Source organism: Sciurus vulgaris (genome assembly GCF_902686455.1).
Source record: "Sciurus vulgaris genome assembly, chromosome: 2".
Classification (NCBI taxonomy): Eukaryota; Metazoa; Chordata; class Mammalia; order Rodentia; family Sciuridae; genus Sciurus; species Sciurus vulgaris.
In genome coordinates, this window is record NC_136462.1 from 77,296,472 (window position 1) to 77,323,102 (window position 26,631).

At 54.7% G+C, this 26,631-nt stretch overlaps 2 protein-coding genes across 11 annotated transcripts; both read right to left on the minus strand.

Annotated features, from left to right (window-relative positions):
* Nucleotides 1-928: 928 nt before the first annotated feature.
* CPNE6 (copine 6) lies at nucleotides 929-7,459 on the minus strand (the record flags this gene model as incomplete). Of its 2 annotated transcripts, XM_079126252.1 has the most annotated exons (16): nucleotides 7,355-7,459; nucleotides 5,895-6,094; nucleotides 5,295-5,474; nucleotides 4,529-4,603; nucleotides 4,290-4,364; nucleotides 4,037-4,120; nucleotides 3,852-3,941; nucleotides 3,380-3,484; nucleotides 3,058-3,144; nucleotides 2,769-2,828; nucleotides 2,366-2,499; nucleotides 2,237-2,291; nucleotides 2,096-2,147; nucleotides 1,618-1,751; nucleotides 1,244-1,480; nucleotides 929-1,066 (listed from the first exon to the last, which is right to left on the minus strand). In XM_079126252.1, the coding sequence occupies exons 2-16, from the start codon at nucleotides 6,060-6,062 to the stop codon at nucleotides 929-931; spliced, it is 1,674 nt and encodes a 557-aa protein (XP_078982378.1). In that variant the 5' UTR covers nucleotides 6,063-6,094; nucleotides 7,355-7,459. The 2 variants fall into 2 exon arrangements, with proteins under 2 accessions (XP_078982378.1, XP_078982379.1); XM_079126253.1 differs by lacking the exon at nucleotides 4,290-4,364.
* A 1,798-nt stretch (nucleotides 7,460-9,257) lies between these two features.
* On the minus strand, nucleotides 9,258-26,005 carry CARMIL3 (capping protein regulator and myosin 1 linker 3). Of its 9 annotated transcripts, none has more exons than XM_079124838.1 (40): nucleotides 25,868-26,005; nucleotides 24,145-24,239; nucleotides 23,838-23,888; nucleotides 23,691-23,750; nucleotides 23,490-23,605; nucleotides 23,191-23,288; nucleotides 22,894-22,964; nucleotides 22,722-22,795; nucleotides 22,413-22,488; nucleotides 22,249-22,337; nucleotides 21,675-21,769; nucleotides 21,367-21,453; nucleotides 21,047-21,156; nucleotides 20,826-20,903; nucleotides 20,228-20,304; nucleotides 20,044-20,148; nucleotides 19,883-19,952; nucleotides 19,436-19,517; nucleotides 19,241-19,337; nucleotides 19,032-19,086; nucleotides 18,780-18,952; nucleotides 18,550-18,618; nucleotides 18,274-18,367; nucleotides 18,082-18,180; nucleotides 17,604-17,732; nucleotides 17,326-17,439; nucleotides 16,707-16,882; nucleotides 15,895-15,982; nucleotides 15,631-15,768; nucleotides 15,292-15,355; nucleotides 14,944-15,152; nucleotides 14,329-14,429; nucleotides 13,403-13,718; nucleotides 12,941-13,069; nucleotides 12,210-12,276; nucleotides 12,012-12,101; nucleotides 10,279-10,397; nucleotides 10,019-10,199; nucleotides 9,735-9,845; nucleotides 9,262-9,623 (listed from the first exon to the last, which is right to left on the minus strand). In XM_079124838.1, the coding sequence occupies exons 1-40, from the start codon at nucleotides 25,905-25,907 to the stop codon at nucleotides 9,598-9,600; spliced, it is 4,119 nt and encodes a 1,372-aa protein (XP_078980964.1). In that variant the 5' UTR covers nucleotides 25,908-26,005; the 3' UTR covers nucleotides 9,262-9,597. The 9 variants fall into 9 exon arrangements, with proteins under 9 accessions (XP_078980959.1, XP_078980961.1, XP_078980960.1 ...); XM_079124837.1 differs by having other exon boundaries at nucleotides 14,329-14,432; XM_079124836.1 differs by having other exon boundaries at nucleotides 9,263-9,626; nucleotides 14,329-14,432.
* Between the last annotated feature and the right edge of the window lie 626 nt (nucleotides 26,006-26,631).

A 26,631-nucleotide genomic window follows, 5' to 3' on the forward strand; every position in this document is an offset into this window, starting at 1 on the left:
GCTTTGCTGCTATTGTTAGTTATCATCAATAGTGCACAGCTGGGCTTCTTGAACCACTGAAGCCACACTCATGGAGGGTCAGGGACATGTGGTGTGTGAAAACACATACATTTACACACCCAGGAAAGTCAGGTTGTGCAGATCCTAGATGCCCTCTCTACTTCACTAACCTAGATGCTCCTACTTCACTAACGGACCTGCTGCCCTTCTTCAGTCACCTCCCTAACAATCTTTCTTAACCCACCCCACAGCTGTGTGGAGGCAGGGGTTCAACCCTCAGGGACTCAGCATTGCTTTCTGTCGACAGATGTAAGAAAGTATCAGCCTGCCCCTTCTTGACACCCTCTTATTACCTCCCCATCTCCTATAATTAACCCCCACAGAATTTGGACCCCTGTACTTGGGAGGTAAGAGTGGGGGCTCCATAGAGCCCACTGGCATATGGTTGGGGTAAGACTGCAGAGACCATGCCAGCCTGGGGAGCTTTGGCTCAGATTTTGAAAGGTGCTAGCCTGCATTCCTATGGTCCCTGTGTGTGCTGCGGACTGCCCAGTGGACATTTGATACATGATGGGTAGAGACAGAAGTGCTAGGAGTAGTTCCCTTTATTAATGGCAGGAAAGTCAGGATTACTGAAGGAAGTCACTGAGGGAGGGCCACAAACTAGAGGGTTATGGGGCTTGAAGAGATGGCGGCAGGGCCCACCATTCACTTCCAGAACTCAGGGGGTACAGCTGGTTCAGGAGGCAGAGGCACTAGTCACTTGAGTCACAAGGGTCAGGACAGGCACCTGGGAAGGTGTGGAATAGTCATAAGCCAAAGTAGGTTCCTCAGAGACCCCACTTGCACATCCTTTGTGTGCACCCTTCTGGGGCCCCAGGACTCACTGAGAGGCGGAGGGTGGGTGTGTTGGTCCGATGGGAGGCAGTCATGGGCTAGGGCTGGGAGTCGTGGCTGGCGTGCAGGGCCTGGGAGCCCCAGGACTGATGCCCTGGCTGGCGTAGTACTCCACCACCTGCCGGGGCACCTCAGCCAGGACGCACTTAGCCAGAGCAGACGGAGCAGCCTGGGATGGGGACGGAGACATGGTTAGGGGCGGGCTCAGATGAGTGAAGAACCGGGCGGTGGAGTGGTCAGCGGGCTCCAGCATACTTCGCGGGACATCAAGTGAGACATAGATGTCAGATCTGGGGGCAAGAGGAACTGAGGAGTCCTTCCGCTGGTAGGGGCACAGAGCACTCACATCCTTGAAGTCCCGGAAGGGCACGAATTGGACGATGTCACGGGCTGCGGGCATGCCTCGGGGGCAGCGCAAAGGACCATCGTCGCCGTCCAGTAACCGCATGTCAGAGAAGTCGGCATTGCCCACACCAACGATGATAATGGACATGGGCAGGCGGGAGGCGTGCACAATCGCCGCGCGGGTCTCAGCCATGTCGCTCACCACTCCGTCAGTGAGAACCAGCAGCACCGAGTACTTCTGAGGGGAGTTAGAGGGGGAAGAAGGGTCGCCTCTGTGCACAAGGACATTGACACCTATCCCCAGTCCAGGCCCTGTCCCTGGCACCACCTGAGGACACACAGGGTAGCACCTGGTTGTCTGGTTTGTCTCCTCACCGTGGCTTGGCCGGTGCTCTGCTCCCGCTGCGCAGGCCCAGCCACGCGGTTGATGATGGGGGCCACGTTGGTGGGGCCATAGAGCTGGATCTGCGGCAAGCAACGACGGTAGGAAGCAATGACCCCTGAGATCTCTGTGGGCAAAGAGAAGAGGTGAAACTAGCAGAGATCAGCAGGAACCCTTCTTGACACTCCTAAGGCCTGGAGGTGCATCTGATCTTGGGACCTGTCACCCAAATTTCCTCACTAAAGCAGGAGGAAAGTTGGATAGTTTCCTGGGCTGGAAGAGTTGTGGGGGTAGACTCTGGGATGTGGGAAGGAGTCTTACCCAGTGAAGACAGGTCTTGGATGGGTGGAGGGACAGGGTGCTGAACCCATGGGGGAATGGAGTCTGCGCTCCTGTACGAGATGTACAGACATGTGCAGCAAGCATGTGTGGCAGGTGGGAGGTTGGGCTGGTGGGACTTTCCTAGCTTACCTTCACATTCAGGATTTTCCGGGTCAAAGTTGATGGCAAAGTCATGGGACACCTGGGCAGATAAGGTGAGCACAATAAGGGGATGACTGTCCTTCCTGTCTGACTCTCACCCTCTCCTCCCTTCCCCTGTACCCAGCCTACCTCAAAGTTGGGGGGGATCCGGGCTCCAAAGCCAAAAGCTGGGAACCGCTTATCACTGGAGAGAAAGGAAGTCTGTGGGGCTCATGGGGCAAGGCTGGTCTTCCTGTTCCTCCCCCACCTCCCTCTTACCTATCATAGTCCTGGCAGATGCCTCCCACTGCACGCAGGGCCTGCAGGTAGTGGTTGGGCTGGCGGGGACTGAGGCAGTGTAGAGACTGGCTGCTCCTGGGGTCCCCATTGGAGGCAGTGAAGTCAATGGCCACCTGGTGAAGGTGAGGAAAGGATCATGCTGCAGCTATGAGAGCTGCCACAGATGCTAGGTCAGAGCTGGTGTAGGACTGTAGGGAGGACTGAGATGAGTCTGGGGGAGCTACAGGTAGCCTCATTGTGTGGTGGGCAATGGGGTATAAGCTGATGTTTCTAAGACTCATGAGAAACCTGAGTAGGGGTAGTGGGATTATGGGCTCCTTCAGTTCACCATGGACTTAGACCCCCCTCTTTGTGTTTGTGCCCCCATCCCCTGGGCCTTTACCGTGAAGCTGATCTGGCAGCCACCCATAATGTAATCCAGGAAGGTGTGCACCTTCTCCACCTGGCAGGAGGAGGAGAGAAATTGGGGGTTCCTTTTAGGAAGAAGCTTGGATAGGGCTTCTGTGGGGAAGGTGGAGGGGCCAGAGTTTTTGACATTGCATTTGGGGCAGGGGGCAGGGCCAGTTCCCAGGAGCAGAGAAATGGTTAGTCTTTGAAAGGAGGGAAGGCTTCAATCAGACTGTGTGGGGGGAAGGGGCAGAGGCAACGCTTGAAATAAGACTGAGATTTACCGTACACTGGGCCAGCACTACTGTCCCTGAGCTCTTGTAGTTCTTCTTCTTGTCCCGATACTTGGGATTGATACAGTCCCACTGCATCTAGACCCCACACACCCCACAAACACAGGGTCATAAGTCCGTCAGGTGGCCCTTCTTGCCCGCTTCCAGCAGAGCCTCCTAGAGCAAGACACCCGTGACTTTATCCTTCGTCTGAACCTGGGGACTTTCCACCATCTCCACCTCCAGTCACCTATGGTGGTCTCTTCAGTCACCCTCAGGTTTTTCCCAGGAATCTGGGTGGGATTCTGGGGGTGGGGTGGGGTCTCTGTGGCACCTCCTGGCCAGGGTTTGCCGTCCCTTCCTGCATCTCCTGGAAAGTGCTGGTGAACTCGCCAATGAAGTCGTGCTTGCCGCTGGAGTCATAGTCATACACCAGGAACTGAGAAGGGAGGGGAGAGGTGGGATCTGGGTTAAGGATGCTTTGGAGTGCTCTCTAGGTTGGCTGGGGGATTCAGGGTGGTAGGAGCTGCATAGTCTCTAGGCCCATACAGATGTTGACCTCCCCAGAGAGGCTGGCCACCTGCTGAACTTGGTTCTTTGACTCAATCTGGCAGGGAATTTGGCCTCTGATAAAAATCACACATGTGGGAAGCTTAACATTGAGCTGTGAACTGTTATTTATCCCACAGTGAGAAGTGCTTATCACATGGGGGAGAGGGAGGAGGCTTTCCACACTCAGGGAGGAAGGTCTCAGACAGCAGGCTGGACGTTCCAAGCAGGCTGTGCTTGCTTGGCTGGGGCTTCACCTTGAGGGGCCGGTGGACATCACAACTGCATAGAGAGTGCAGGGACAGGCGGAAGGGCTCCCAGTTGGGGTTCAGGTTGTTTTTCACCACCTTGGAGAGATACCAGGGAGGGGAGCTAGTTACCTCCCATATAGGTTCCCTTCCTCTACTCTGTTCCTCCCATCTCCACAGCTCTAGGCACCAACCTCAGTTCTCCAGACCAGCTGGTCACTCTGGTCCCCATTGGTCTTATAGATCTCCATGAAAGGGTCAGACTTGCTGAACAGGTCCTGGGGATGCAGGGGAAAGGCCCATGAGCTGGTGAAGTCTACAAGGAGGGATGGGGAGGATGCTAACACTGAAAAGGAAACAGGCCTGGGACCCTGGGATTTGTCTGCAGTGGGAGGCCTAGGGCTCTCTAACAGGGGACATAGGGGGACTGGACTCTGGGGTTCTAACCTTGTTGTCCAGTTTGTGGGCTCTGAAGGTAAGTTGCACATAGTCGTTGGTACCAGATACCTCCTCTGCCACAATCTGCAAGGGGGGCACAAGTGGTGGGACTCCTCTGCCCCCACCACCAGGGCCACCCCACACCCTCCCTAATGGCAAAGGTGTTCCTGGACATGATATCCTCATGGATGTTCATGCAGGGGCATTGACTACTTGGCCCAAGGGTGAGCACAGGTGATCTTGCCTACCGTGATAGTGGACTTGCCTGCTGTCTTCCCATTCTTCAGCAGTAATGGCTTAGTGACCTTGGTTTGTGACACAATCTGGGAATGGAGGTGGAGGGAGACATAGCTGTAATGCCTTCACTTGCCTTGGCCAAGGTACGAGGGGTGGAAGAATTAGTATTCTCTATGTGTCCACAAGGGTTGGCTCTTTGACTAAGTTAATGGTAAACTCAATTTCTATAGCAACCTTTAGAGGGAGGTACAGGCTTAAGACTTGGGAGGAGGAGGCAGGAGGATTGCAGGTCTGAGGCCAGCTTTAGCAATTTAGCAAAATCCTCAGCAACTCACCCAGTGAGACCCTACTTAAAATAAAAATAAAAAGGGTTGGGGATGTAGCTCAGTGGTAAAGCACCCTAGGGTTCAACTCCAATACCCCTTTCCCTGCCTAAAAAGAAGAGGAAAGAGACACAGAGGACTGGGGTATAGTTCAGTGTTTTAGTGCCTGCTTGGTATGCATGAGGTCAAAGATTTAATCCTCAGCACCAAAACAAATAAAAAAACAAAAGAGAGGGAAGCACTCCAATAGTCTCCTCTATGGGGAGAATGCTTAGATGAGGAAATTTAGATTCAGAGAGGTTAAGTATCTTGCCTTAGACTGCACAGCCAGTGAATGGCAGAGATGAGATCCAGGCCCAGACCAAACTAACTCCAAAGCTTATGCTGTCTCTTAAATTGACTTCCAGAGATAGAAGCTGATAAGTGTCGGGTGGGGTGAACAGGAAATGCAGACCTGGCCCAAGGTGCACTCCATAGAGCCGAGGAAGGTGTCATTGCGGGGGCTGGTGGCTCCATCTTCAGCATCAAACACATGGAATTGCAGGGGCTGCTTCTCTTCAAAAAAGTACTCGAGAGCCAGGACCCGGGAGAATACAGGACTGGAGCAGGAGCGAAGCACCTCTGTACGCTCCACCTGCAGCAGGAGGGGTTAGGGCTTTCTGGGAATGGAGGCTTCTTTTCCCTGCCCTGGACTACTCAGGTCATGCCAGCTCTCCTTGAGCGACCACATCCCCAACAACAAGCTCTTCTTTTCCTAGGTTGACCTCTAAGCTCAGGGTGCTGCTGAACCCTCAGCACCCTGGGGCTCTCAAGGGTGATCTCTCCCACTGCTTCTGGGGAATATCAAGAACCTCTGGGACTCTGTGAGCTTTCGACTGTAAAATGGCTTGGGTTTGTCATGATGGCATACTTGTCTCCAAGGTTACCCACATGGCCTAGAAAAGGTCCCACGAGCCCTGCATTTCCCTACTAAGCTTTCATTGCCCACAACCACCCTACCTCCTTCCCAGCTTAACCCAGGAGGTTAGTTAAGGAAAAACCCAAGCACTCTCACCTCCACCCACTGCTCATCAGAGTAGAGCTTGAGCAGCACACAGGGGTGGGGCTTGGTGAGTGTGTCTCGGTCCAAGAGTCCATGGCAGGACACCCGTAGCTCCACACGAGAGGCTCCTAGTGTCATGGCTGGGGGCTCAGGCACCCATCCCATCTCAGGGTCTGACATGTCTCAGTGGGGATGAGCAGATGGCTTGAACACTGGAAGGAGAAACAAGAGAGGAGAACTGTTCTCTGGGGACCCTGGACCCTGCCACCTTGCCTTCCTTACTGAGGGCCTGGGGTCTCATGGACTTCCTGCTTCCCCTGCCTTCTGCCTGACTTTCCCAGAACTCTGAGCAGGGGAGGACAGAGGACCTCTTACTCCTGTGCTTCTGTTGGCCCTACCAGCCTAGGTATGTGTGGATGGGGCTGGAAAGGCTGGAGTGTTGGGGTACGCGGCAGGGTTCCTGGCAGTCTTGGCTCCTAGGCCATCGATTGATCCATGCTGTCTGCTGGCTCAGCAGCTTCTGCTATTCCCTGACTGGCGTTTGAGCCAGCACTGCACTCATCCTTGGCCTGAGTGAGCTGAACTGGGGCAAGGGGATGGGGCAGGGGCTGGAGAGGCCCCTGGAGGTCTGAAGAGAAAGAATGGAGTTTGCAGTAGGCAGGAGGAGACAGGTTGGAAGGTGCCCTGCTGGGCCGTCCCTGTCTTCTCCCTACCCCCACTCACCTTCTGGCTGCCTGATCGGAAAGGAGGGGCAGTGGACTTGGGAATTAGAGTCAAGACCAGAGCTCTGCTGAAGACTCCCCCAGGCTCCTGGCAGTGGATCCCACTATGACAAGAATCACAGCCCTCCCCCTTCCTCTGGTCTCATACTTCTTGGCAACACTAGCACTGTCTCTTAGCGACAGGATTTTGGGGGAGCCGCGGCCCCCTCCGTGCTGCCCGTGGGATGCATGCGCACCATCCTCCCCCAGTGCTGCTACAAAGCCTCAGGCAGCAGCAGGCAGGGGTATGCCGGCCCGAGTTCAAGGCTGGTCAGTCCATCCACCTGTGTCTGTCCAGATCTCAAGGGTGAGGCTGTTGGATCTCATGCCGTGCTTTCCCAAGCGAGTGCATGTTGGTGTGTCTGAGTGCCCCACCCTCCGTGTCTGCCCCCTTCTGTCGTGTGTCTGTCTCCAGGAGGGTGTGACAGTTTCTGTATCTCCCTCAGAACTGAGACCCTTCCCTGGTTGGTACCCACCTCCTCACAATGTGTCCTTCTGGGTATGTGAGGGAGGGTCTGGGCTGGGGATTTCTGCCTTCTAGTTATGAGTCTCCGACTCTTGTGGGTCTCCTGAGATAGGTAGGGGGCATGTGGTGGTAAAGGGATCAGGCAGGTTGAGGAACCTCTCTGGGGGCTAGAGGAGATGTTGTTATGGAGATGGGGCAAGGTTGTGCAGGGCCGGGGCTGCTCTAGGGAAAAAGGGTGGGCTCACCTGGGCTCTCAGTCGGGGGCTCTTCTCTCCGGCTCTCCTCTCCAGCCTTGGCCCTGACTCCCTTGCTGCTCCAGCCGCTGGCGCCGGCTCCGGCTCCAGCTCTGCTGCTATTTATGGGGCCTGGATGGGGAGGGATGGGGGGGCCGCAGCACCAGCTCCCCCCGCACAGACCGATTGGGAGGGAGAAGAGGGGAGAGGCAGGGCCATTGCCTGAGAGGGAGCCACAGAACTGAGGAAGGAGGGCGGGCCGGGGGTGGCTCAGAGGCAGGACCCCTGCAGACACAGTGACACCCGTCTTCCCCTTCATACCACACCCACACCCAGCATCACACAGATGCACATGCCGCAGTGGTGCATGCACACATATCCACACACATCCACACGGAAAGAATGGTGACACGTGCACCCACGGCTCACACATATCTTGACACACACAGGCGCCAGTACGTAAACTCACTGTGACACCATGACAGTTACAGCCCCACCCATACACAGTGGGAAACACACCCAGTCTCAGTACTTTCAACAGTATTACACTTGTTAAGGATATTTGCAGTCACATATAAAAGAACACTGGGCTTTACTTGTCACTCAGACATATAGGTTTACTCGTATCAACTGGGAATACAACAGGATGTTGATCTTCATGTGCTCCTTAAAAACCACCATGTACCAAGCAGAACCTCATGGCTTTGAGAATGATGACCAATTCCCCAATTCCCCAGCCACCTTTTTTTTTTTTTAGGGAGAAACAGGAAATGGACATGATTGCTTAGGACACAGATTCACATCCTGGGCATGAAGCCCTAGAGAATGGGGCTGCACAGTTGGGGCATGTGCTAAAGGATTGACTCCCAGGGTGTCTTCTTGGTGCTGCAATGTACCCAACCACCCCTCTCCCCCACTGCACATGCAGGGCCACATCCTTGTGGGAGTGACCGTGCCATGTGCAGATCTTAAGGAAACAAGCCATTAGTCATTCTTAGTGATACCAGGGGAAGTGAGCAATTAATTGTCTGGGGAGCTACAAGTCTCATGTGAAGTCATGTGGACACATGGTGATCTGGGATAAGAACACAAGAGCATTCACCAGGACATCTTCCTTTAAGCTGCTCATTTATTAAGGTAGCAACTATATATTAACCATTTTCTGGGTGCCAGGCATTATACTAGGCACTGGGGCTAGGTTGGGGCTAACCAGGTGATACAGATGTAACCTCTGCCCCTTGGGGAGGCAGAAGTATATGGAACAAAGATACACATGCAGAGATGACAGGCCAATACAAAAGGCAATGGAGTATGACAGGTGCAACACGGACCTGCTGAGGCAGCAGTGGGGTCTTGTGAGGAAGGGCTGGATGCAGGTGATGCGAGGGTATGGAGAGGATCTCAAAGAGGAAGAGGCTGTTAAGAGGCTCTAAATGTCAAGGATACCAAGGGAAAGGATTAATTTATTTATTGATCTTCTCATGTCATAGACTTTGTTCACCTATAAGCCACTCTACTGTTCAGACTTTTGACTACTGAGGGTGCTCATAGGATGACACATGTGATACTGTTAGTGAGCATGTGTGTGATCGCATGTACACATGCACACCCACTGTTCCCCAATCTCCCCCTGGTATGCTGGGGTCTTTCAATCCCATCGCATCCTCCAAAGCTGGACACAAGCTGTGCAGGTCCCTTTTTGCAGCCCTTACTCTGCACATAATAGTCTACCCTAGCATGGGAACTTATCTATCCTGTTCTGAGAAGCTTTGTTATTCCCCTTCTCCTTTCAGAGCCTCAGCTCCATACCTGTGGGGTGCTCCTCATTTTCCTCCACTGAGGCAAAGACCTGGAGTCTTGTGGGAAGGGAGCAGATGGTGGGGGTATGAGCAGTGAATGGGGAAAACAGCAGAGACTGGAGGCAGACAATTTTTTTCTTTTTTATTCTATACAAGTGGGGAGAAGCCCCTGGGGATAGAGGGACAGAGATCTACCCTCCCAGGGGAGGAGACAGGCCCCACCCTGAAGCTCTGCAGAGCGAGGCATCAAGGCAGGCACTGAGGGCCTCCGTCTCTCCAGGTTGCTCCCTCCCTTCCAGTCCCCGGCCTCCAGCTCCCCTATGCCTGGTCCTGCAGTCCTGCCCCTGTAGGACAGAGCTGGCAAGGGGTCTGGGGGAACAGGGATGGATAGGGGTCTGAGTCCTTATGAGGCACATATTGAGAGGAAGGCTGGAGAGGAAGGTGTTGTGGCAGCTATCAGTCTGTTCCTGGCTCACTGGTTCCTGCTGGAGATAAATTCAGGGAACTCTGTTTCCTGGGCAGGGAGTCAGCACCCTGTGTTGAATAGATTGGCAGATAGGTGGGAAGGGGTCCACCCCTCTCACCACTGGCACCTGAGGGGTCAGGGGGCCGTCTTCTATCAGGCTCCAGTTTATCACAGGATTGTGCCCGCCGTGTCCTCTTGGGCTTCAGGGGGGCGGTCCGGCGGCCTGGATCAGGGGGTCCTGAAATGACATTCACAGAAAGCTTCGCACATGATGGGGACTCACAGGCTGAGGTGCTTATCCAGGGTGTGACTCCTGGTTGGTGCTTATTCTATGCCTTTTGAGGGGAACTGATGTGGGCAGCAAGGTCCCTGAGGGTTCCCTGAGCCCCCCACTTAGCCAGGGTAGCCAACCTTGGACTTCAGGCTCCTCTTGGTCTTGCTGTGAGCCCAGCCTCAGCCGGGACTTGTTGACTCCTGGGGCTGTATTCCCAATCTCGGTCTCCTCCCTGCCCCCTGGCACCTGTGGGGGCCTGCGACCTCTGGGCACAGCTACTGGCTTGGGAGGCCGAGGAGCTAAAGGGGGATCCTGCAGCTGGCAGAGGTAGGAAGGTGCTGTGTCAGTCTCTTTGCTCCATCCAGGCACCCTCTCCACTCACCTTGCTGGCCCTCACCTTGGCGTTCCTGGCTGGAACCATTCTCTCTGGGAATAAGGCTCCTTCCTTTTCTTCCTCTCCATCTTGGGAGGCTGGGCTGGGGCTCTGGCAGCTGTGGTTGGGGGCACTCTCCTCAGCTGGGGGATGGCAAACAGAGTAGCTACAGAAAAAGGTATGCTTGAAGAGTCCTCCCTTGTGTCCTCTTCTGGAGAAGCCCCACAGCTAGGACTTTCCCCCTTCAGTTCCATTTGTTCCACCTCTGCCTCTGATGTCCCCTTCTACCCTTCTGTGGTCACCTTTCCTTAGCTCTTGGTACCCAGGATCACCCTGAGGTCATCACCTCTCGAGGGGGCTCTGGTCTGGTTGCCTCTCTTGCACTGCAGAACCCAGGCCCTTTCCTGCCAGGGCACAGCCAAGACATGGGGCCTGCTGGACCCACAGGCATGGCTGCCCATCAAGGGCTGCAGTGCCCCAGGGCTCTGCCAATGCTGCAGTCTGGCATTCCCAGAACTGTTTGCCAGTCTGATTTAGACAGTGAGAGCCTCAAGGAGAGCACACTGGCACATTGCTGCCCTCCTGCTGCCTCCCCACCCTGACTTTAAGCAGCATGAGCCTGCAGGTAAACACGTGGCAGGTGGAGTTTATGTGTGTCTCTGTGAGGATGTGCGGTGGAGCATCTGTCTATTCTGACTATGTGGTTTCCTAAATGGAGAATGCAGTCCTGGTTTGGATATATGACCTAGTCTGAAGGATGAGATATCAGCACAGACACCCCAATGCACGGTTGGTCTTGGAGGATGGGGAAGGCACACAGGCACTGCCAAGCCCAGGTCAGCTTGGCTCTGCACTACAGGGGAGGGAGGGGCAAGGGCCGAATGGGACAGAATGGAACAATGGGGAGCAGGCAGCCCAAGCCAGAGCTGCCTGCCCATCTCTTAGCTCCTTCCAGTCCAATATATACTAGTAGGAGTAGAGGAGGGCAAGGAGGTGTCTGTGTCTACAGGAAGATTCTGTCCATGTCCATTTTGTCAGAGGTCATATTCCTTGGGAATTGGGAATTCAAGTTGATGCCAAGCTGATCAGCTTTTCTTTAGTTGTTCCTTACACTGAAGGTACTCTGAACCCAGCAGGAGTGAAGCATCATACATGGAATAGTCCTCTTCTTTTTTATTTCTCCAGTCATGAGACCAGAAAATAAATAACCTATTTAATGTCACACATGGCAGAGCAGGACCAATACCCAGGGCTTCTGACCTCAAAAGCAGTGCTCTTGCCCCTCCTTTGGGGCATCTTTCTGAATAATCCGAGGAGGGGTCAATGAGGTATTTTTATATAGGAGGCTGAAGTGTTTGAAATAGGCCTGGCATAGCTGGCACTCCCTAGCAGCTTGACTTGCCACCTTCTTCCCAGCTAAGAAGCAGAATGATAACTTTTCTATAGAGGGCACTGCTGTGCTAATGATGGCCTAAGGTGGCACCTGTCCTAGAGGATTTGCTGGAACCATCTAAAAAGCATTGTTTCTGTCTGTTAACTGTAGTAAAGCCACTTTTGATCTGGAGAATATTTCTTTGGACAGAAATGTTTGTCTCTTTTGAATGCAGCTTTGTAAATGCCCTTAAACATTTTCATTGTGTTGACTTCTCACTGCCTCATGTTGGTGGGAAATTCCCCCACATGGGGGCCACAGCTTCTGTTTCTTTGGACACACCCTGGACTTTTGGTGCTGCTTCCTGGGAAGGGGCTCTCCATACCTATGTGCCATGTGGCCTCTGCTCGTCGCATGGCACTGAAGCTTGGCTTGGTGCTTTGGGGTGGTGGGGGTGGCTTCCAGGCTCCAGGTCCTAGAGAGGAGGGAGATGTGAAAGGGAGAGGGAGAAAGAGAAAGGGCAAATTAGGAGAGGACCCTGACAGAAGGGTCAAAGGAGGGGAGCAAGGGTGAACAATCTCACCTGCATCATCTGAAGAGCGCCTCTTCTGCCAAGCCTGGGTGCTGTCATCCAGGTCTGGGCCTGTGCCCTGAAAGAATGACTAAGTCAGGTCAGGTCATGGGAAAAGTCCCCTCCATGGGGGATTGCAGTTGACAAATGGTTTCTGCTCTGAAATTCCGTGTCATTTTCATGCCACTACTTCCTAGATTCTTGGACCATGTTTCCCAGAGTGGCACCCATACCATCCTGGGGGCACAAGAAATGGTTTACACAAATGAACATACTTCTATCTTCATAGACATGTTTATTCTATGTATGGTAGAAAAAAAATGATTTATACAAAGTACCTGTGATTTTAAAGATGACAATGCCTAGGTCCAGACTAAGTTTAAAAAAAGGTGAATTGATTTAAATAAAATATTATATAACTAGTAATTCACGTGGCACATGGATAAGGTGAAAATTATTCATAATGGGCTGTAATCAAGTCACCAAAGTTTGGGAAGCAAAGCACTAGAGGTGAGTAGTTTTATGACTCCTCCAACCACGTCCCTTTTTCAATCTCCAAGAGGTTAAGTAGCTAGTCCCAGATTTCACAGCAAGTGTGGAGAGGGCAGAGAATGGCAGCCAACAACTTCCAACTCCAAAGCACCTGCATTCTCCAAGGAATCACCAGCAATGAGGGAGCAGGAAGGGGGATGGTGGACAGGGACCCACAGAACACTCAGCTTGTAGTACCAGGCTCCCCTCACCTCTCGTTTCCCGTCGAAGCTCCAACCCTTGGCTCTTCCCAACCCAGGAAGGGCAACACCATGGGCCCTTGGCTGCTGTGCTGTCCCAGGGGCTGGGTCCCCCTCCCCTGGCTCTGACCCCTCGGTGCCCTGGAACAAGGTGTCCTGTTTATAAGCAGTTCCTGATAGAGAAGGGTTTCCACAGGCAGTAGGGAAGCAGAGGGGAGCAGCCCCACTGGCCCTGAGGAGGCCCTGCTTCAACCATGGGAGGAGTCTTCCCAATGCCTCATTTGCATACAGGACTCCCAGCATGCTTTGGGTCATCAGGTATATTCTATTGTCAAGGAAAGGAGAATTGGAATGACCAGTGTTCCTCAGTACATTGAGTCCTAGCATTCTCCCATTAATGTTGGGGTGAGGTTAGGGAATGGGCTAGTGGGGGACAGGAGAAAGGGAGGATGCAGCACCCCCTGCTTCTCTTACCATCTTCCTACGGAAGGAAGGCCCTCTTCCCCCACCAAATCCAGGGAGGAGGCTGGTTTCCTCCTCTGGGCTCCAGCAGGGAGAAGAGTTATTGCCGAGGCTTGGGGGATCTGGGCTGGGAGGGCTCTCCTGAGTTGGGGGTGGGGGTGGGGGTGGAGGGAGGAGGAGTCCAGCAGTGGGGGACCCTGGCCCCCTGTCCCCCTTGAAGCTCCGGGGCCTCCGAAAATGAAACAGGCCTCGGCGTCTCTTCTTCTGGAGTGGAGGCAGTGGTGTCTCTGAGAGGCCTGGCCGAACAGTCCTCAGAGTCCGGGGATAGCTGGGCAGAGTTGGGGTGAGTTAGTGACAAATGCCAAATGCAGAGCCCAGAGTAGCGCTGGTGTTGGTTCATCCTGAGTCTAAGAAACATCCTATTTCTCTCTCTCATCTGGTCTCTCTTGCTGCCCTGTGCTCCTTTCCACTTAGTTCTCAGAGGAGACTGTGTCCTTGTCTTCCTGTCATAAACTTCCAGTAGTCTTTTCCCCCTAAATAGACTATCCTCCCAGACTGCCTACCCGATCGCCTTGGGAACAACTTTTCTAAGCTCCTCCAAGTGATCTAGCTTCTCCTGGACAGATCCTGGGGAGTCTGAGTAAGACCTCAATGGAGACCACTGGCTTCAGGGCCTCATACTACCAATGGGTCACCCATCCCAGGGCCTGTCACCCCTGCTCTGTCCCCACCATCCTATTATGGTAATTCATGCTGGCTCCATCCTTTCTGGCTGTCATGAAGAGACTTAGAGGCATGGGAGTGAAACGATGTAGGGGAAGGATAAGAATGTGGGGAAATGTCCCGGAGAGATTGGCTTGGGGCCAATGTTGTTGGAGAGACTTCAGGGCAGTTGGGAGGACAGGAAGTGAAAATGGGAGTATATCTAGGCATCATACCTGGAACTTTCATCCATGACCCTTCGGCTGAAAAAGTCCTCAAGCCCCTCATCTAGGCGGCTGGCCATCCCATTTTCCTGACGAGTCCCAGGTACTGGTACCTGCTGAGAGGAGAGTCCTGTGGGATATCTCATCTGGGTTGGAAGTCCCACCTCCCAACCTCTCAGAGCCTTCCCTTTGGACTTGGACCCATGGAAATTTAGACTTTGATTCACCTAGGCATTTCCTAAGTTTGGTGCCTCTTGGTTTTATCCTTCACAAAAATGAGAATGTCACGGTCTGGTAGACTGAGGTTTCTTTCCTTGTTTCTTTCTTTTTTGATAAGGGGTCTTGCTGTGTTGTCAGGCTGGACTTGAACTCATGAGCTCAAGAGATCTTCCTGCCTCAGCCTCTTGAATAGGTGGGTGCCACCATCCCCAGCTAGATGATTTCTTATCTGCAATAAGGTCTAGCTCCCATCTAAACCGGATAATCCCTCAAGTGTTTTATGGTTTGCTTGGGCTCCTGCCCAGTTCCCCAAAGCTAGTATCCCTGGCATCGAGGTCCTAAAGCTGGAATACTTAGCTCTAGCATTGCTAAGGAAAGTCAGTCCTTTGCAAGGTCTTTGGGACTCACAGTGGGCCGACCTGGTCCTGGTGGGGTAGTCCTGGGGGGCCGGGGCCTCCCTTGTGTTTGATGCCTTAGTTTATAGCCATGAGTAGGCAGCTCAGATAGACCTTCCCAGGAGCCACTAGCCGTGGGTTGGCTGCCCCCAAGTCCTGAGAACCAGCCAGGGGGGATTCCCAGGCTCCCCAGTTGGCTTTCCATGTCCTGAGGGCTCCCACCTGTGGGCACAGCAGTATTAGAGAAACTAGCAGGTGGGATAGGGAGAACAGAGGTTGCAGAGACAGAGAAGAAAGGAAAAGAGGGCCTAGAGAAGGTGTGGGAGCCCAGAGGATATGAGATCTGAGGCTGGGGACTCACTGATGAAGGCAGACACCGGCCGGATCTTGCGGCAGCGTTTCTGCTTTTTGATGGCCATGGTATCCTGCAGAAATGGACACAGGGTGGGGCCAGGGTTCAAGTCCCAAACCCTCATCTGGAGCCTCTCACTCCTCATTAAATCCTTTTCTTTAGAGTTTATCCTCCCTCCTGCTGCTCAGGTGGCTGAGGCTTTGGGACCAGAGAAGAGGCTCTTGGGCTGAATTGAGGCTCAGGGGAGGCCAGGCACAGAGAGGTGGAGAGTGGAGTCTAAAAGAAGTGGGAGGGGGAAGAGTAGTGCAGGTTCAAAGGAAGGACCCAGGTTAAGGAGTGGGGGCTCACGATGTTGGTCCCAAGTTCATCATCTGTGGTCTCCTCTTGATCATGGTTTCGGCCTCGGCTTCTGGAGGACAGATCCTGCCCTTGACCCAACCCTCCTGGTGGATCTGACAGTGTCCTTAGCTGGGTCAGGTGCCGGGCCTGGGAAAGGATAGGTGTGAATAGGATCCTAAGGAAGCTGCTCACCTCCCAGGGCTGTAGGGAGTTGGGATGGGGTGATACAGGGTGGAGGGCATGCCCCAGCCTGGCCAGGTTCAGAGGACTTACCAGGCTCTTGTGGGAGTGGTACAGCTCCTGCAGGATCTCGTCCACTATGGAGTTGGTCAAGTAGGTGACAACTGAGAGCTTCACCTCACTGTGGGCATAGGTGAGGCTGCTCAGTCACCCCTTGCCTGGCTTCATGTCCCTCCCTACCCCAGATGCTTGAGAGAATGGGTCAGTGAGCCTGGCTGCCCATGGAGAACATAGCTGTTGTAGAAGTCACCTTATGTCCACCAGTTATATCTGCACAAACACATGTTTGGTTCCAGCCCTGGTGTATGTGGACAAGGAGGAGCAAGAAGGCTCTAGGTCAGGAGCCTCAGTGGAACAGAGGTAGGTGAATTGGGGTGCTGAGTAAACCTTGAAATTGTAGAAACCAGTATTTCTTGAGCCTGGCTGTTTCACAGGTTCATTTACTTATTTTCCTTTGTTTTGGTGATGGCACCCAGACCCAGAATGAAAGCACTTTAGGGGAATTGAAGCCAGGGAGGAAGAGAACATGGCATCTATGTGCCTTTTTTTGTTCACATCTTTGAGGAGGTTGGGTTTTGTTTCTAGGAAACAATTCCTGGTATGTGTATGTGAGTACATGCTGTGTACACCTGTTTGTGTACCACTGGGGGTTCTAAACTCCAGCTCAGCACTTAGATTACTGGGCAAAGACCAGTCAGACCCTAAATAGCAAGGTTGCATTTGGTTAAAGATGTATCCCTTACAATAGAGATTATGCCATTTGTTATTCATTGCTGATAGTTTCCAAGTCCCTAAGTACTCTGGGCCAAGTCCAGTCCTACCCCCAACCCCATGCTCTTTCTCACTCCAGCTTGTTCTGAATGTCCTGTCCAGCCTGCTCCAGCAGAGCCCCTCGGATGAAGTTCCGGGGCACAGTGACGCGCTCTGCTACATTGCTCAGCATCTTATTGTGCCCCTCAGCCACCCGCATGGCTACAGGGCATAACTCCTGCGTTAGGCTGACCATGGATTCCAGGATCACCTAGTATGGGGAAAGGGAGGACAGAGCCCCAAGGGGAGCAGTCAGGGCTGGCACTACAGTGGAAGAAATGTTAGCCTGTCTATTCTAGTCCACACGTGGTTTCACTGAGGGATCTGCCAACGGTCACAGGTCTGTTAGAGCCTTGGACGCTCAGGCTTTCCCACCTGAGTCAGTGCTTCTCCTACCCTACCACACATAGACAGCAGGGGAAACAGTCCCAGGATCAGAATTCAGAAAGGGGGAGGTTACAGTTTAGAGTCCCAGATCAAAGCTAGCAGGAAAATCCAAGCTCCATATTGTTGTAATGCTTTGGCACAGGGGGACTGTGGGTAGTCTCAACTGTGCATTTTCTTCTTGCCCTCTGCTCTGACTTCAGTTCTTGGCTTTAGACATTGGTGAACATTGGGTTCCCATTGTGGCCTCCTCCCTTCCCCAGGACTTACCTGCAGCTCCTTGTCCACAGCCTTGGACACCTCACTGGCTACTGACTCTAGCCTCTGCCGCACAGGCCCGTCATTGGCCAGCACGTGGCCCAGCTCATAGAGGCTGGGAAACAGCTGGGGAAGGAAGGGGTTAGGTTCAGAGGCTAGAATCAGGGCCTAATAAGTCCCTGGGAGTTCTGGAGTAGGTGGACAGATGCCTGGACACTCCTGGGTTAGCATGGTTGGCCTTCTTGGGTTCTCCAGACTGTCAGGGAAGGGTGGGGCTGCAAAGGGCTCACCGCCCGGGAGTTTTTGGCATCCTTGATGAGATCCCGAGCGTAGAGCAGCTCATCTTGCACAGGTTCCAAAGGGCACAGCCTCAGTGCCCGCACCTCCTCCTGAACTCGTCCACACAGCCGCTGCAGCATCTGGAGCACATTGGCAGGAGTGTCAGGGGTCCCAGGTCAGAACCCTTGCTCCATGCACTGGTGCTGACGTTGGCAGTGGTGGTAGTGATGTCTTTAGGTAGCCCTGTCTTTCTCTTTAGAATGTACTTCTTGAATGCCCAGTTGAGTTCCCAGAATCCTGTACATCTCTTGTCTGGGGCTACCTGTTGTTGGGGCCCACATTCTGAATTTCCTATCTTTTTGCATTCCTACATGCTCAATCCAGCTATGGGTACAATGTGATTACATGATGCCTCTTCATGCCCCCTACCCCGTGCACTTCACCACCTGTGCCCTGCATGCCCCACGTGTCCCAGAGGGAAACGTTTACTTGCTCGGCGCTGCTGGTCACCAGGCCCTGCTGCAGCCTGAAGGCCTGCTCCTGAGGGCATGTCTGAGAGTGGTTGTTCCTCACCAGGCACCATTGGATCTGGAGACCGTGAAGTGGGTAGGGTCAGGGTTAAGGATGTGGGCTGTCCTCTGCCCCTTGCTTTCTCACCCTGCTTAGAATAGCATCCTTCACCTTCTGCCAGACATCCTCTGTGCGCTCAGGGGCACTGCGGTAGGCTTGGGAGATGTCACTCACCGGGAAGGACATGAAGCGCAGTGTGTGGTTACTGTGGGACATAGTAGAATAGCTGGATGGGGCAGGCCCCTGATCCCCAAAGCCTACATTTCCCCTCTTACATGATCCTTACACTTTGGTGGAAGAGACTAATTGGGGCTGGGGAAGTTTAGGCCTGGTCCTTGCAAGGGGAGGTTGGGGGCTTAGATCAGGGCGGGGTCTTGGTCCACTTACCTCTCCAGGGCCCTTGCAATATCCAGGAAGCCCAGGGCAGATGTATTGTTCCGATCCCATAGGATTGTTCTGAGGGGAGGGGAACACTGGTTTGTCACCCCTTCCTCTAAAGTCATCCCTCCTTTTCTGACTTAGTGATGGTTCTGGGATGGGGGGTCTTCCAAAAGTTGGGGTGGAAGGCATTGAGACAACAATGTGTACAAATGTGTGTGTTTTGGTATGGATCTCACCTGAGGGAGGAGTTTATCTGCAGGGCCTTAGATAGCATCTTGGCCCCAATGTCCTCCATGCCATTGCCGCTTAGATCCACCTTGGCCAGGCAGGTGTTACTGCCCAGGGCATTGATGAGGATGCTAGTACGAAGCTTCAGTCGGGAGTCTGCCACTGACAGTGACTGCAGGGACTGAATGGGCAAGCAGGAGTTGGGTCCAGTCCCCACATTCCCTTGCCACTGCAGTCCCCTCCTAGGCCCAGTCACTCACACAGTCCTCTTCCTGGATCAGTTGCACCAGCTTGTGGAGGATCTCCTCCAGGGTCCTGTGGGGAGTTGGGGCTCAGAGTAGGAGGGGAAGGGGCTGGGACCATACTACTGGAGGAGGAGAGAGGTGGCCAGAGGTAATACAGTGAGCCAAGAGGATGTGTGAATGATGGGATGAGGATCTCTGGGCGTGGTAGGGGTGGGGGGCCTCACTTGGCTTTGACATTGAAGTTCTTGCCCAGGAACAGGTGCTTGAGGGACTTGTTCTTGCCAAGTGCAGGCACCAGGGTCAGGAGATCCGAGTCAAACCCTGGTCAGTAGATGGGGCAGGCCTGGCCTTGAGACCTGAGGCTTACTGGGGTCTCCCTAGGGTTTCTTCCCCTTGTTCAAAGAGGTGCCCCAACTCACCATTGTCTGACAGATCTAGGCTCCCCACACAGGTGACAGACCCCAGCTGTTCCTGCAAGGCCTGGGCTCCTGCTGAGCGGAGCTGTGGGGACAGGATAGAATAGGGAAGGCCGGTGTTGGGGTGAGAGATGGGGTGGGGGAATAGAAACCCTTTAATCCTCAGAGACCAAAGCAATCATGCCAGGGATCCAAGGTCACACCAGGTTGTGGGTATAAAACCAGGGAGGTCCTTTATCCATATCCCATCCTTTTTCAGGGTTCTCCCTCCTGGTCAGAAAGGTGGCTATTCCTAAGACAGCTTGCTCCTGCCCTCTGCTGGAAAAGCCTGGTATCTCCCGCCCAAAGCTTTAGGTGGGGACAACAGGAATGGTCTCTGGAAAGAGGGCCCAGACCACAGTCTGAGAGGGGAAGTAGAGGGTAAGGGGCTGCAGAGGGGTGAGGATTCACCTCACAGCTGCTGAGGTCCAGGTGCAAATCACTGAGGTGACTGTTGAGGGAGAGGCCCTGAAGCAGTGCCCTGTGGGAGGAAGGTCAGTAGGCCCACCTTTAAACTTCCTCTAGATCCCTTCGATCCCCTTGGACACTCCCCAACCCTGCACCCACCAGACCTGAGGGCCTCCAGGGGCAGCCTTGTTGCGGACAGGTTGACGTGGCTCAGTGTGTAGGTGCTGCTGAAGAACTGCTTGAAGGCTGGTGGGGCCTCCCGGCCTTTCCTGCAGAGACCCCTAAGGTCAGCCAGGGAGGGGGATGGCCACAGTTTGCCCTGTCCCTCCCTGCCCCTCCTGCCCCCACCTGTGGGAACAGCTGTTGCGAGCCAGGTTGAGGTAGGTGAGGTGGGAGCAGCAGCCATGGAGCAGGGCACCCAGAAGCTGTGGTGAGAGACATGGGGAGCCTCAGAGGGGCCAGGAGGGTGAGGAGTGTGGTGGATCCCTCCTCCCTCCCTATCAAGGTCAGGGAGGTTCCTTTTCTGAGAGGGCCCACCGTGGATGCCCACTCAGCTTCTTAAAGCCTCAGTTTTGTCCTCTGTAGAAAGTGGGTCCCCGCCTTGTTCCCTGGGCTATGGAGAGGCTCACAAGCAGTGGATGTGTAAAGCAGGGCCACCACTGTTCCTAGGGTGTCTTTACTTGGGTTAGGGGAAATGTCCTTTCCCACAGTGGATGCAGCCCTAGGCTAGGGTGCACAGCTGGGGAGTGGAGTGAGGGCTGACTTTTGGCACAGCCGGCACAACCTTGTGATCTGGATATAGTGCACATAGGTATGAGCTACTGCTGAACTCATCCTGGTAGCCTGCCCACCTCTGTACTCAGGGAAGGGGTGGGGGTGAGATGGAGACCGACCATAGCCTCCTCAAATCCCCTCAGCCTGGCTCTCCCCATCACCAGCCCCTCACCAAGTCAACAGCGCAGTCAGTTCCTGACAGGTCCAGGTGCACCAGGGCATTGGGTTGGGCCAGGAAACTGTAGAGAGCCTTAGGAAGAAAGGACAGACAGGCTGCAGGAGAAGAGGTGACAGAATCTCTCTACCCTCCAGGGGCAACAGGGTGAAAACTCCCTGGCCCTGAATCCCGAGCATGCTTCTGCAAAAGGTGAGGCTAATATTCGGTGGACTCACATTGGCTTCGTCGGTGGCAAGCAGCCCAGGGTTCTTGCTCAGGTCCAGGTATCGAAGGGAGCTGGCGAAGGCTGGGTTGGCCCCAAATGTCTGGCCCAATGCCTGGAGCCCTGAGCACAGCCAGCACTGGGCTGGGTTGGCCCTCATCCCCACCTCTTCCCCTCAATACATGACTCTTCCCCATTCCTAAGTGTGGCTCTTTTCCACCCTCAATCCCTGGGATGGTATGTGAATGTGTGGGTGCACCTCTGGGGCTCAGCATCACAGGGAACACTGGGGGAGGGTCAGCGATCAGAGGTCAAGGGTCCTGGTGTGAGTACCTCGGGGGGAAATGGCAGTCTTGGCCAAGCACAGCTTGGTGAGGCCAGTAGGGAAGCAGAGTAGCTGCTGGCTCAGACTGAGGAAACCTGAGGAGTGGAGAGAATGGGACCAGTAAGACCTGGGCAGTAGGTGCAGATGGGGTAGAATCAGATAGGGTTCGATAGGTGCAGGCCTGGGGTCAAGGATAGAACTGCTGGGGCAGGGGCTACCATGAGGTTGAAGAGCCCCTGTTCAGACCCGGGTTGGGCTCTGGGCTAGGACAGGGGTCTGCATTGTGGTGGGGATAGGATTCAGGGTTGGGGCTCACCCTTGTCCTCGATGGGGTTGTGGGACAGAGTGAGGGCATGCAGCACACAGCTCCCGTTCTCCCCAAACACCCCGGCCAGCTTCTGGACAAAGTCCCTTCAGGGAAGGGGAGGAAGGATTTGTCCTGAGCTGAGCCCCAGGTCCCAGCCCGTGGGCTTCCCCTCCTCCTCTACCTGCCTGTCTGGCTGGGACTGCAATGGTTGAGGCCCCCAGAATATGGAAGCAGCAGGGACCTTGTTACCTCTCTGGAGTACCGGAGGGCATGCCACACCTTAGGAAGTTGTGCTGGGACAAAGCTCAGTTTTGAGTCCTCAAGACTGCCACCCTGCTTGGCATTTGATGTGATAGGGTATGGCAAGGACTAGGGAAAGGCCAGGGAATTTGGGCATTGGGAGGCTGAGGTCTGAGTCCCAGCTTGACCACTAATTTGCTTTGTACCCTCTTTGAGTCTCAGCTTCCTCTCTGCAAAGTTAGGTGCTAGATGATATGGTTCAGGGACTCCATGATCTGAGGTTCTAGAACTCTAAGACTACATGAAGGGGGCCACCACTGCCCACAGAGGAGGTTGACCTCACGTCTTAAGTCCGGCATTGTCCAGCACCAGTTCTTCCAGGCTCCCGGACTTGCTCAGGGTATGTAGCACCTGTTCTAGAACTTCTGAGCCCTGAGAACAGAAAGCTTCTAAGATTGGGAACCAAGGAGGACACTCCTCGGCCCTCCCCTCGCTCCTGGATCCTACCAGCCGCAGGTCTTTGCAGTAGAGTTTGGTAAACCACTGGTTGTAGGCCAAGGCTGCCACCATTAGGGCCAAGTCTCTGTGGGGATATTGAAGAGGGCAGGAAGTGGTGAGTAGGTGGCTTGGGTAGGAAAAAAGAGACCAATGATGGGGGTAATTGGATTGGGGAAAGATAGATAAGATAGATGGCAGTAGATTTGGAAGTGTGGAGCTGGGAAGACAGAGCAGGGACTGGGTGGGACCAGAAGTGAGAATATGGGAAAGGACAGAGATGGGGAATTTGGGTGTTGAGTCTCTGCCCCATCTACTTACCGGCTCTCTAAGTGGCTGAAATCCAGAAGATTGAACTCGCGGTTATCCTCAGCATGGTAGATAGTATCCACATCCTTGGAGAGGTGGAACTGGCTCACACCTGCTCCCCACCCCTCATCTGCCCCTCCCTCCAGGCCCCACCTGCTCCCTCCTAGATCCCTGCCCAACGCACCCATTGCACCTCCTCACGGCAGTGCAGCCCATTGTAGTCACACAGGGCAGCATAGGTCTCGGAGAAGCCACCTGTGAGGAGGAGATGGACTGGTTCCATGAAGGGCAAGGGGATGGGGAACAGCTTGGGATTCAAGGTCATCATATGTGCTAGTGTCCTAGGTTTCTGCTTCATCATGAACCTCCTGAGGTCTGGGAACATCAAATACTCCTCAAGGCAAAACCCTATGCACAAAGGACTCTGGACATGGGACAGAGTGACCTGGGTCCCACATTCCTCATGTTTGCCCCTGCTCACCACACACACTATGGGTGGTAGATGTTGAAGTCTCAGAGTTGGGGGATGTGTCTCGGGGCCCCTCTGGTGTGTCTGCATTTCCACGTCGGATCAAACACCTGGAAGATGAACGAATCATCCCAGAGAAGGGTGGAAAAAGGCTCTCGATTATTTCCCCTATTATAGCTTCTGGGTCCCCAGGAAAAAGCAGGAGGGGAACATGAGAACTCTTTTCCTTGTGTCCCAGGAGACTAGGTCCAGGGAAAGGAGAAGTCTCATTGTTGTCTAATCCCATGAGAGACCCCTTGTTTGCCACTCACCCAGGGCCAGGGCAGACCTTGGAGAGGGCAGAGCTCACATGTCGTGTCACCTGGTCCACGCTCTCAGCTGATGGCAGTCGCATGCTCACCATGCCGCGCTCCGTCTCCACCAGGATCTGGGGCGAGGGAGTGGCAGAGTCTTAGATATTGACTCCCTCCTCCAGTTGGCCCAATAGTGAGGCCCAGAACCCTGGTGCTCACCTGGTTCTGACTGAGCGTGTTGAAGGCACGGATCTCCAGGACATTGAAGGAGCTCTCCACCTGGAGGGATGGGGATGCTCAGTTCCTGATAAGGACCTGGTTGCCAGGCTTAGAAGGGAGCATGCCAGTCTTCTCTGCTCAACTCACCTTGGCAGGGACTTTAAGAGGGAATAGATGGAGGCGCCAGGAGGTCAGGGCCTGCAGAGTAGAGTATCAACAGCTCATGGCAGCTGCCTGGACCCTGGCGACCCTGCCTTCCTTTAGCCCCCTCAACTTGGAGTTCCCTTCTTTTTCCTGCCCTACCTTAGGTTCCTAGACATCAGTCCAGCTCAGTCCTGTCCCTCCCCCAGGCTTTGTCTCCTCAGCCTTCTCCCATCTATTTCTCCTGATTAGCTCCATACAGCTCAGTTGCTCTCACCAACTCCCTTCACCCCACCAAGACAAATGCCCTCACCAGCACTCGGTCCTCAAACTTCTTGGGTTTTGTCTCTAGCTTCACACGATGTTGTTGGAGCACAGCCCCTTGGCTCAGGCACCTCCGGATGCTGTCTGCAGGTGGGTGGGGGGCCTGTTCAGAGCTCTCCTCACCCTGGCCACCCCCAACCCCCCAGGGCTGTTCAGATAGAGGCAGGAGCAGATGAGAGGAGAGAAACAGGGACAAAGAAGTATGGGACAGAGACTTCCTTTTTTTTTTTTTTTGGTGGTACTGGGGATTGAACCCAGGGCCTTGTGCTTGCGAGGCAAATACTCTACCAACTGAGCTATATCCCCAGCCTGAGACTTCCTTCTTGGGTGACTTTTCCTATTGGACAGGGAGTGTGGTGTGGAGAAAACTCAGGCTCCTGGTATTCCTGAGTCAGGGGACAGTAGCTGAGTGGCACTGTCTGTGGGAGAGTGTGTCTTACACTTCTGAGGGTGTGAAGGATTTCTCCAGCCCATCAACACATATACAGTGAGTCAGTGTGTGGGGGTGTGGGGGTGTCCCCCGACTGTATCCTAGGTGGTCTGGCTGTGGGAGTCTGACTTTACTACTAGTGTGTGTATGCCTTCTGACAATGCCAGGGAGCCTGAGTGTGGCATTGGCAGGGACAGAGAAGTGTGAATGAGTCTGCTGGCTTGCTGCTGTGAAAGGGGCACAGTGCCAGACAGTTCGTGTGTGTGTGTGTGTGGTAGTGGTGGTGGTGGTAGGGGGAAGGATTTAATGTTTAAATGAGCCCCATACCCACATACCCATCTGCTGGCAGAATCATTCAGATATCCCATTTGTCTACGTATGTGGTGGGGGTACATGTATATGGTGGGGGTAGAGTTTCTGTAAAGATGTATATATACACATTTCATGACTGTGCTCCAGTGTGTGAGAGTATCTGTGGGAAATCGCCACAGTGCATCATGGCTCTTAGCACCCTTGAGTTCCTGCTCTCTGCCTGGGCTAGCCTGTGCTCCTACCTCTGGGGGTCAGGGTTGTGGCAGTACTGGGGGTGGGGGCAGGCCTTGGTTTGGGCTGAGTCTGAGAACCATGAAAGCAGAAGGGACTTTGAAGAGTCGGTTGTGGGTAGTGAGAAGAGGGCACGCTGAGAAGGGGGCTGTGGGAGGTGAGCTGAAGAGACACTGCTTTTGATTTTAGCTTCATTCAGTCCAGAGCCTCTTTCCTGACTCCCTTCTTTGCCGGGCTAGCCTGGGCGCTGCCGGGCATCTAGGGGGCTCTCTCCAGGGCCGGTTCCGGGGCGGGGCCGAGAAGAGGGAGGGCGTTGAGACGAGCCGCGGTCAGGACCAGGGGCAGCTCCCACAGCTTGGCGGGGCGGGCCTGGCCCCGCCCGGCGGGGGTGGGGGAAAGCAAGGACTCTAAGGAGGGGACACTGGACACCTCACCAAGGGGAGGGTCGGGAACGCTAAGCGTCAGCCCCAGGAAGCGCAAGGGAACTGCACCTGTCACCGAAGAGCGGGACGGGAGGCTCCAGGACAGGAAGGTCCTTGGTAGGGTGAGGCGAGGGGGGCAGAGGAGGATGCTCCGGGGACAGCGATGCCAGAGCTGGGATGCAGGAGTAGGGGACTGCCTTGGAGCGAGGATGCATGAGGGGGCAGGAGGCGCCGGGCTTGGGTCTACCGCGGGTAGGAAAGCACTGGTCTGGGATGCTCCCGGACGGGGCGTCCCGGAGACCAAGGCAGCCTCCTACCTTGCAGCTCGCGGGTGAGCTCCACGCTGGCCTTGGCCATGGCGGTCGCTGCTGCTGCTGCTGTTGCTGCTGCAGAGGAGCCGCCGCCGCCGCCGCCGCCGCCGCCGGGGAGCCACGACACATGCTAGTCCCGGCTCCGGCAGGGCCCGGGCGCTGAGCGCTGCAGCAGCGACCGAGCCCGCTCCCGTCAGGGGCGGCTGCGCGAGCGCTCCTCCCCCCCGCTTCGGAGCGCCGGGTCTCCCGCCCCGCCCGGAGAGATGTGGACTGAGCATGCGCGCTGCGCTGCTGAGCCGCGTGAGACCCCGCGCGCGCTCGCGCCGACCCCTCCTCCGGGCTACCTCGTGAGAGGCCCCAAACACGTCTTCTGGTGTTTTGGGTATCTCTGGGGCCCCGGGCTGCGTTCCCGTTCTACGTGCCACCTACTTACAGGGCACCGAGGGCAGAACCCCCAATTTCTTTGTTCACGGGCCTGGGTACACCTCCTCGGGCCATACTTGCATAGCCCCTCCCTTTTCCCGGCGGCTCAGGACCCGTTCAGCTCGTCCTTGCTGACCCTGGAGGGAACTCTAAACCAAGGGCGATACTGGGAGAGAACCTGGCCGGATCTGGGGGAGTTGGTCCCTATTCCCTGCTTGCCCGCCCAGCCTCGGGGATCCCCGTACCGCCCTTGGCACATCTCTTGGGGTGTGAGGCTCAGAGTAGCAACTGGGAGTTCCAAACCACCTCCTCCCAGCTGGCAGCTCTGCAGACACCTACACCCTTAA

What these genes read in the sequence shown, in the direction of transcription:
- CARMIL3 (XM_079124833.1), bottom strand. Translation starts at nt 25,907, where the DNA reads ATGGCCAAGGCCAGCGTGGAGCTCACCCGCGAGCTGCAAG. An exon ending in TACCACCCATAGTGTGTGTG is followed by an intron (nt 22,965 to 23,190) that starts GTGAGCAGGGGC and finishes TCCTCCTCACAG; the next exon opens with GTGGCTTCTCCGAGACCTAT. An exon ending in GTCATGGATGAAAGTTCCAG is followed by an intron (nt 13,719 to 14,328) that starts GTATGATGCCTA and finishes AACTCTGCCCAG; the next exon opens with CTATCCCCGGACTCTGAGGA.